Source organism: Alligator sinensis, unplaced genomic scaffold (assembly GCF_000455745.1).
Source record: "Alligator sinensis unplaced genomic scaffold, ASM45574v1 scaffold365_1, whole genome shotgun sequence".
Classification (NCBI taxonomy): domain Eukaryota; kingdom Metazoa; phylum Chordata; order Crocodylia; family Alligatoridae; genus Alligator; species Alligator sinensis.
Window position 1 is genome coordinate 233,903 of NW_005842356.1, and position 10,249 is coordinate 244,151.

The window sequence follows — 10,249 nt, forward strand, 5'->3', positions numbered from 1 at the left end:
CCCTGGACCTTCCTTTTACTCCCTATATATCTCAAAAACAATTTCTTGTTGTCCTTTACTTGGGATGCCATCCTTAGCTCCATGGTAGCTTTGGCCCGTCTCACTGCCTCCCTACAAGCACGAGCAGAGGAGGTATATTCATCTTTGGTGATCTCTCCCCGTTTCCACTTTTTATGTGCTCCCCTTTTGGCCCTTAGGCTGCCCTGGATTTCTCTGGTCAGCCAAGGAAGCCTCCTGGCCCCCTTCCCTCCTTTTCCTCGCATTGGGATTGTCTCGCCTTGTGCCTGAAGGATCATTTCCTTAAGGCACGGCCACCCTTCTTGGGCTCCCATCACTTCAAAACTCCTACTCTGCAGTGTGTCCTTGACTAATCGCCTGAGTTCATTGAAATCAGCTTTCCTAAAGTCTAGCACTTTCACCCTACTAGTTACCTTACCCACTCGATGTCTTATGGTGAATTCTATTATTTGGTGATCACTGTCCCCCAGATGGCTACCGATCTGTAGGTCCCCTACCATGTTATCCCCCGTTGCCAATACCAGATCCAGTATGGCATTCCCCCTAGTGGGACCGTGTACCTGTGTCAGGTGGAGGTCCTGTACACAGGTTAGAAACCTGCGTGAACGGTGGGACTTTGCCGTCTGTGTCTCCCAGCAGATGTCTGGGTAGTTTAGGTCCCCCATGACTACCGCCTCCTTAGCTTTTATGGTCTCCGAGAGCTGCTTCAGGAGCCCCGAATCTATTTCTTCCCCTTGGTGTGGGGGTCTGTAGCAGACCCCTACCACCAAATCCCTTTCTCCTTGCCCCCCATGTAGCCTATTTTCCAGATTATATGTCTGATTCTGCTTGCTTTGAAGCCAAGGGATTTTTTGCCAGTGACTTCAGTGGGAATGGGATCAGACTCTATAACTGCATTTTAGTGACTCTCAGTACCATGAGATCAAATCTGCATCTGTCAAAATACAGAGAAGAAAAGGAAGAGTTTACCCCTGCTATTGCTGGTTGTCATAAATCTACAATAGTTTTGCCTTTCTACCAGCTCTTATGTGCCTCCATAAATTTATTTGGCCCAAATTCTGTGCTGACTTTATATGCCTTGAAGCCCATAGTGCTTGAAGCTGTTTTTTTCCCCACAGAAATCCAAACACAATATTTGAATAATATGAGAAAATCACAAACACCATTCCCTGTTTTTAATTTTGCTATTAAAAAAGCTTAACAATTTGAAAATGAAATTCCAGCTGAAATTCAGGCTGATGCTGAATAGACAATGTAAAATCTCATCCTCACCAGGGAAATGTTGTTTGGATACTATGTAGTGAACAAATGATAGATAAATTTCAGGCCTCCCTTTTAATGTTTATAACAAGCTCCATTTTAGTGTTTCCTAATTTCCTGCTTGTAATATTTTGTTGTGATGTCATTTATAATATTGTTTCAATGCTTTAGCTAAGCATTTTTACTAGTATTTTCTCCTAAACAAAAATCTATTCATTTTGCATCTTTCAGGTCCTAAATCTCCTGATCAGAAACCTGGAGTACAGTTAGTTATTACCTATGATGGAACCCGTCTGACAATATTGTTGAAACACATGAGGAGCATTGTAAGTCCTCTTATCATAATTTAGCACTTGAGAGACTTTACATTTGCAGAGTGCTGTACAAACATTCATCCACACAATGTCCCTTTTGTGATAAGTGCTTTCTACAAGGATATGACAATCCGTTTCTGGCAGCATTTGGCAGATTTTGTCTTCCTTCAGTCTCTTTCAGCCTGGTTTTAAGCCTGGGTGTACAGCAGAAACTGTGTTAAGCAGCAATGATCCTTTCCTGATAATATACAGTGATGATGTGCCCAAGATGATTGTTTAGGCTCTTTTGGCTATCTTTAATATTGATGACCATGCGGGCTGTGTTGACCCTTGATGAGCACGTGTGGAGTCAGATGCCTGTGATTCTGCCCCTTTTTGAGTGATATGAGTTGGAGAAGCTATTCCTCTATCTACAGAGTTCTCTTATGTGAGATACTACAGGTGTGGTACCACTCCTGTTCAGCATGTTCATGGAATTGATCCAGTAAACAGTGAGCTGGCTTAGGTTGCAATATCACTAGTATGATGCTCAGCTTAGCATCTCTCTCTGTCACTCATTAGACCTGAACAGAAAATTATCTGCTTCCTTGGTATCTGGGTGTAATCTGGGCAGACTGGCAAAGCTCCATCCAGACTCAACACAGGTGGTGCAGATTGGCTAAAGAAAATCTCTTACAGGACCTTACCAGAGCTGTATACATTCATAGATTCATAGATGCTAGGGTCGGAAGGGACCTCAACAGATCATCAAGTCCAACCCCCCGCCTAGGCAGGAAAGAGGGGCGACCCTTGCCTAAGCAGGAAAGGGTTCTGGGGTCAGATGACCCCAGCCAGATGCCTATCTAGCCTTCTCTTAAAGACCTGCAAGGTAGGGGAGAGCACCACCTCCCTTGGAAACCCATTTGAAATTTTGGCCACCCTTACCATGAAGAAGTTTTTCCTGATATCCAACCTAAATCTGCTGTCTGTCAGTTTGTGACCATTGTTCCTTGTTACCCCAAGAGGCGCCCTGGTGAACAGAGCATCTCCGATCCTTCACTGTGCCCCCATAATGAATTTGTAGGTGGCCACAAGATCACCTCTCAGCCTTCTCTTGTGGAGGCTGAAGAGGTCCAGGTCCCTCAGTCTCTCCTCATAGGGCTTGTCCTGTAAGCCCCTAACCATACAAGTGGCCCTCCTCTGGACCTTCTCGAGTCTATCAACATCCTTCTTGAAGTATGGCGCCCAAAACTGGACGCAGTACTCCAATGCGGTCAGACCAATGCCGCATAGAGGGGAAGTATCACCTTCTTGGATCTATTTGTCATGCATCTGCTGATGCATGATAAAGTGCTGTTAGCTTTGCTGATGATTAGCTTATTCCATCCCATGTGTTCATTATTTCATGCAGGGTTTTACAGCCTAGGTAGACTTCTGAATTCCCAATTGCTCCTTCAATTTCACGTAATGGCAGTGGCTAAAAGACCCTTTTACTTTCTGTACTATGAGGTTGCAACATTTCTTGGAACTCACTGTATTCATTCATGCCTTTTTCACCACCAGATTGGAGTACAATCAGTTGCTCTAAACAAGTCAAATCATGAAGATCACTCCTAAGGATCAGCTGGTATTAAATGAGGCTGACAGTTTAGCTAAATGTATGAGTCATATGAAGCTTACCTCTCTATGTTTTCTATAGGCTGTGCTGGTTTATAATTTGCAATTCAAGTATATTCGTTTTGATCTATAAAATCCTATAAGAATTGGTTCCAGAGAGACAATCCTTTCAGTTTCCATGCATAGTCCTGACAGTTCAGATCCGGGGCAGGGGGCGGGCTTTGGATGACAGATGAGCCCCCTGGGTGGTACAGCATGGTTTTCCGTGTCATTCAGATAGAACCCATATACTTTGCCTTCAAAATATAATGAGTCCTATTTTTAGTTTTTCTTTGGCTTTTTTGTGAGGCTGGTAAAATTCTGGTTTGTCATGGAAATATATTTAAACAGCATTAGTCAGAATGGTACTGTTACTGTGAGGGTTGTATTTTTAAAACTATGCCAGTTCTGAGATGCTCCAGACGTGTGTTTTTATAAAATCTGTGGGTATGTAGGATGCTCGCTTGTACATGTCAGATGTGGAAGACTATAATGATAGTATAAGGGGGCTGGGGTGCCACAGGTGCTAAGGTGCATGGTTGACAGCCCAGAGGTCACCAGCTTGAGGCCATAGTACAAGCACTCCCAGTGCTGCCTGTCAGATTCTGACAAATCTGCAAATTCTGCTAAATACCTTGTCACAAGGACACAGAAAAAGGAAAGGATAGTAGTATGTGACTTACATCTTTCAGAATGATGATATAGTGCATGTGTACATAACTCTGTCTTGTGAATTCAGATAGATGCTGTGGAGGCTTACAGGAATATAGATCAGGTTATTGGAGGTACCTTAATTTTGGATTTCTGTATTTTCAAGTGTTTGCTATACTGTGAAGTCCTGATCTTTTGACCTTCACAGTCTAGCAAGCTCAGGTATTCCTTAAGGATTTGGTTTAGTCCATAGTGGGCAGTTCTACATGAGATGCTACATTGTCATAGCGACAAGCTACAGCGACGTAGATCATCACTACAGTGATGTAGCATCTAAAAATAACCATGCACCACTGGAACTGCGCACCTAAAGCAAGTAATAAATGACTGTGCAGTACCAAGTGTGCAGTCAGGGGCACATGTAGACGCACCCTGTAGAAATTACAAATAATGGCATTAGTCATTGTCAAGATTTTTGAAAGCAAGTCCCTTAAACTTCAACCCATTTTTGACACCTGAATAAATGGGCTTCTGGAAGGGCAAAGCACCCAATTCAATGGGCACTGCTGGTTTTCCATCACTGTTGAAAAGCAAGCCACTGGATTCAAGAGGATGCTTGAAGCAATTATTTTTGGAAAACTTCACATGTGATTTTTTTTTTTTTTTAACAGAGACACGTCTTGTCTCTCTACTTATTTAATATAACTATTATACAGTAACTCCTTCAGAACACTGTTTTTGCTAGGCTACCTTTAAGAAAAGAAGAGAGAAGTTCTTTGTCCTACTAGTAATCACTTCACCATCCAGTTCTGTCTACTATTTTTTAGTAGAAAAGGGGGATTTAAAAGTGTGCCAAGATCATATCTTATTCATGACATGTTAAATCTATTTCAGGTATTTCAGGTATAGTCAATCTTTTTCATTGTCTTGCTCACTAATTATATTTTAGTGGTCCATGTGTACAGAAATTACTTTGCCATCTTGTCTTATTTCATAATTTATAGTAAATATTTTTCTCTGGTTTCTTCCCATTAGTTTATTATTCTGTTTGGAGCATATGATGTATTCCAACCCTAAAATAATTTTGTTGGGATAAACTTAGCCTTGAGTTAACTTCATGAGACTTACTGGAATAACAACAGGAGATGTCTTTTTCAGTGCGTTAAATTCATTAGTTATTATTTATATTATAGCCGTGTGTGTGTGTGTGTGTGTGTGTGTGTGTGTGTGTGTGTGTGTGTGTGTGTAGAATAAAACAGGATAATCCAGACCCAAAGAGCTGATAATATAAGAAACAACAGGTTAAGAAAAACACATGGATGGTTTATAGACATTGTCATTTGTAGGCTTCATGGAAGAGATACATTTTGAGGAGGGATTGCAGAGGGCACTGTGTAGAGTCTTTACAGATTTTTAGACAAGAGTCACTCCCACTTGTCCCAATGGGTTAGCACTGGACAACAAACTCAGGTGCTTGAGACAGTTGTCCTGTAGTATAGAAAACTGTATTAGTTGGCAGAGTGCAAGGGATTTGACAGCTCCGTAACTGTGCCATTGCAGCGTATAATGCATTATTTGCCAACCCCCTTGTTATACCCAAAAAGAAAGAGAAATCAAGTTAAGTATTTTATGCCAAACCAATAAAGATCCTAAAACTGCTGTAAAATGCCTTCCACCCTTCCCTAATCCAAATAACATAGCAATCACTTGTGAAGGAGGCTTTTCTAGTCCAGCCTGAAAACAGACTATTAAAATATACTTGAAAGAACATGGACAGAGTAAACTTGACTCATAGATATTAGCCTAGAAGGAACTCTTAATGGAGTCTGAGTTCCTGCATAACACAGGCCATAGTTTTTCACCCAGTTGATGCATCTAGGCCAGCAACTTCACTAGTAAAATACTTTGGGCAGCAGTCCAAGAACAAATCTGTGGAACTGGTCAGAAATGTTTGGTCACACTTCAGGTTAAAGCCTGTGGGCAAATAATAAGGGGAAAGAAAAGTTCTATTCAGCTACTATTGACTGAAATGTTAACAATGTTGTCAACTCTCATGATTTTAAGTTTTGTGATACATACTGCTTTTCTTGAAAGCCTAGTTCCACATGTCATATGCATCCTCTGGACTCTGTTTTCATAAATTTTCAAAAGAAGAAAGTTTTTAGTCTTCAGGGTTGTATGGAAAAGCTTTAAATTGTGCCCTCTATAGGTGCAAAAGCCAGAAGACCAATAAGAAGTCTGGAATTTTGGAGGGCTAGATCCTATTCCACTTATAAGGCACTTAAGTGTGATCTACTTCCTCCCTTATCAAGTCCCTAAACACCATTAAAGTGAGGTCCTGTATCATAATAGTTCAATGTGTACAGTTAGTAATGGCATTGCTAATGCCATTGGTGCAGAGATGCAGTGAAGTTGAAAGGCTAGAAGCAAAAAGGTAATCCTTGTCAAAGTGAAAGAAATTAGAGAAGGGGAGTGGACTAGAAAGGGAGGAAAATTTTATCTTAGGTTTTTTCTAGACCACAGCCTTTTGATGTCAGGCAGTGGTGCCCTCCAATATTCTGTACTGTTCTGCATATGTAACCCCATGACTATATGTATAGAACCTATATCAGTGCAGCACTGGGAAAGCTAATTAGTGCTGCCACTTGGCAGAGCTAATTAGCAGGCTCTTGTTGCCATGTTAACATGGCTACATTACTTCTGATCAAGGGGAAACATACATATGTTTGAGGGTGCCTTTGTCTCATGTAGTAAATGTGCGGTGTAGACGTGGCCTCAGAGTTACAGGGGACAACACTATGAGGAACAGGGATGAGACTTGCATCTTGCAGGAAGATTGCATTGATGCAGCTGACAGAAAGCTTGTGACAGGGAGAGAAGTAGAACATGGGAGGAGGTTGGTCTGATGTCTGAAAGGGCTTGTCAAGAATGTTTCAGCTGAAAGACCATGAGTAGAAACTTGGCAACAGATAGAGGTGGAAGAGAAACAAGACTCAGGGGGCGTTTGTACACACCTCAGCGTTTGATCCTCCTTAATTTACCACGACTTAAACATTTTAACCCTGTTTATTTTGGTGTGTCGTGTTTGTGTTTGCACACCACAGGCTTTCGAATGACTTAAGTCCCGTGTGTAATTCCCCACAGATTTCAGCAATGGGAGCCAAATACCAATCTACCCCCAGTAATGTCTTTCCTAATGAGTTACAGCAGGAGGCACCTGTTCATGGGTAAACTGGCCTCCCTTCATAGTCCCTGCCTCCTATGCCCTGCCGGGAGTATCACACTAAGTTTCCCCCCCACCCACACACCACTCCATGCACGCCACCCCAAAATGCTGCCATTTGCACCCACCTAGGCTCAGGCCAGTCTCCCAGAAAGCATCTCCTTGGTGATCCCAATGACAAGCTGTGTGAATCATCCCCTCCTGCTCCTTTCCCTTCCCCCCATGTTACAAAGTAATAAGAATTTATATATATGATTTTTCTTTTTTTACTGTATAACTGATATATCAGAAAAATATGGGGTTGAGAGAAGTGGGTGGTGCCACCCCAGGTGCTTGGCAATTGCGGCTGATGGTGGTGGCAAGGTGGACCAGTGTGTGGGTGTTTCATGTTCTGTTGCTGAAGCAGATGTGTGCCATGAACACTTACTGAAAATTAACGTGGGTGTACTAATAGCATAGTACGGTGTGTGGGGGGGTGGAGGGATGGTGGCAAATCTGATAGCTGTTAGTTTTCTGGCATTTTAGGACTACATTTCCCAGCGTTTCCAAGCTGCCAAGGCTTGGAATAGTTTCCATGAGGCCACATCAATAGGGCTGCTTTTCCTGTTCCCCTTCCCTGCCCATGTTCCACCATGAATACCTGCCACCTTGTCTGTTTGTTTAGCATGGCATACAGCTTTTGGAGGGGTATTTTGTGAAGTGTTGTTCAAGTGGTGAGTTGCTGGTGGGCTTGGGGTAGAATATGCCCCCCCCTCTGCCCACACTCCTAAGCCAGACTCCTTCAGGCTGCTCATACCACTCACTCCCCATCCACCCTCCCCACCAACCCCCAACCACTGAGAGGTATAATTAACCCTTCCACAAGACATGATTCAGGCTGGCTAGGCACCGGTGTGTAATGAGCCCTCCTCCCCGCAAACCACTGCCATACTTGAAGCAAAACTTCCCTACCCCAGTTCACCTCCCCCACAAGCCCTGCTCATCCTCCACCCCCCCATCCATTACCTTCCCCCGCTCACCCCTGCAGACAGCAACAGATGTTTATGTTTTAAATAGTAAAAGAATTTATTATAATCAAAAGAACAACCACTGCTAGTTGTTGTCAGCATCCATATCCATAATATGTGCTGCCAGGCAATCCTGCAGAAGGGCTGCCCGACCAGCTTCTCCTTGTGGATATGTCCTCGGTCCCTGCACTGCTGGGCAGCCATGCCAGGTCTCTGTCTGGCTGCTGCCTGTCACTTCTTCAGCCCATGACTCCCTGAAAACCTCTCTGCAGGTCTCACAGATCTTGTGGACCATGCAGGCTGCCACTACAGAGGCCATGATATTTTCTGGCTCCAGCTTGTGCTGGCTGTTAAGTGCCCTCCGTTGTCCTTACAGTCGGCCAAAGGCACATTGAATGGCCCTCCTGCAGCTGCTCAGATGCAAGTTGAAAACCAGCTTCTGAGGATCCGTAATGTTCCCTCCATAAGGCTTCATGAGCCAGGGCTTTAGGGGATAGGCAGCTATTATAAACGGGAGAATGGCAACACCATGGATCACTGTCTCATGGACTCTGGGTGCATAGTGTTCTTTCTCCACAAGGCCAGGGAGTGGAGATTTTCTGAACATGCATGTCATGTGTGCTGCCCACCCACCCAGTAAAAATGTTTGTGAACCAGCCCTGGTGGTCCACCACAGCTTGCAGGATTATGGAGGCAAACCATTTCCTGTTTGTGAAACACCTCCCCCTCCTTGAAGGGGACTACATTGGGATGTGAGTGCTGTCTAAAGCCCTCACGCAGTTAGGGAACCTGATGGCATTGAAATCATCTATGACTTCCTGAGGATGCCCAAAGACAAATAAAGTTGTTTGCTGTGATGTCCTGCAGCAACTGGCATACCTCATGAGTCACAATACCCTGGCTGTTCAGGGAGTCATGCTGAACTGGTTCACAATGTAGCGGAGGCTGGATGGGGTGGACAGTTTCATGATGGCTATGGCCACCCTCTTGTCTGGTGGGATGGCCCAATGCATGTTAGTGTCCTGCCTCTCAATTTGTGGTGCCAGCATCAAGACAATATGGTAAAGTGTATCCCTGGTCATTCGTGTGGAAGCATGCCATCTCTGTCTTGCCCCAAACTCTGCTATCAGGTGGAAGACCAATCTAACAATTTGGTTACCATGGTCACTGCAGAGGGCAGACACCCCTGGCCCCATCAGCTTCAGGTAACCCTGAGTTGTAACCTGAACTGGATACATTCCTGAGGGAGGGGGAAACCTGTTCCCTCTGCCTATGCGACTGGCCTCACACACCTGGGTGGAGGCTTAAACTCCCTATTGTTCTAAGCAATGTCTGGGATGGGGCTAGAGACCCTGCCAGTCTACCCCGCAAACAATGCATTTCAAATTTGTTGGCTGGCAGCCAACAGTTGCTGGCCTTTATTGGATTGGGTAAATGAGGTCCGAAGATCTATATAAATTAAAGACTGCCCAGGAGGCGGGGCAACAGCCATTATGAAAACTCTCAGAGAAGCTGGGCCATCTGAAACTCTCTCTCTTAAAACTCATGTTCAATGAACTGCTTGCCTCCAGAGGGAATATCCACTTGCCTCTGGATGATACTTGTGGGTAAGCTACTTGAGATCTAACTAGATATATAGCTTGCAGTAACTCAGATACGTGATCAAAGGCTACCATGCCACTGTTTGCTCTAAGGTATTTCTCTGATATTGCTTTACCCTATACCCTATTCCAAACCTACTCCTTGTAACCAATAAAGTCTTCCTCTGTACCTAGCATGGGAGACTTATTGGAAGAAGGTCTAGATTATTGGTTTGGCTAACCAAGGGAGACCACTATTTGTGCTTCAGACTGAGAGAAGCACCCCAAGTTTTTACTTTCATAGTTTCATAGTAGCTAGGGTCAGGAGGGACCTGAACAGATCATCTAGCCTGACCCCCTGCCCCACAGGAGATCGTCCAACCTCCTCTTGAATTTGCCCAAGGTAAGGACGAGGACCACTTCCCTGGGAAGTTGGTTCCAGATTTTGGCCACCCTAACTGTAAAATATTGCCTTCTGATCTCTAACCTAAACCTATTCTCCATCAGCTTATGACCATTGTTCCTTGTCACCCCAGGTGGTGCTGGGGAGAAAAGGGCTCT

General features: G+C 44.1%; 1 protein-coding gene across 1 annotated transcript in view; it reads left to right on the forward strand.

Moving 5' to 3' along the window:
* Positions 1-10,249, forward strand: part of PIK3C2G (phosphatidylinositol-4-phosphate 3-kinase catalytic subunit type 2 gamma) — a gene marked incomplete at its 5' end in the record, with an annotated part of 274,531 nt that overhangs the window by 228,759 nt on the left and 35,523 nt on the right. The window contains one exon of the mRNA XM_006029111.1: positions 1,510-1,604. Within this exon, the coding sequence (XP_006029173.1) occupies positions 1,510-1,604 (95 nt within the window). The remainder of the gene's footprint in view (positions 1-1,509; positions 1,605-10,249) is intronic.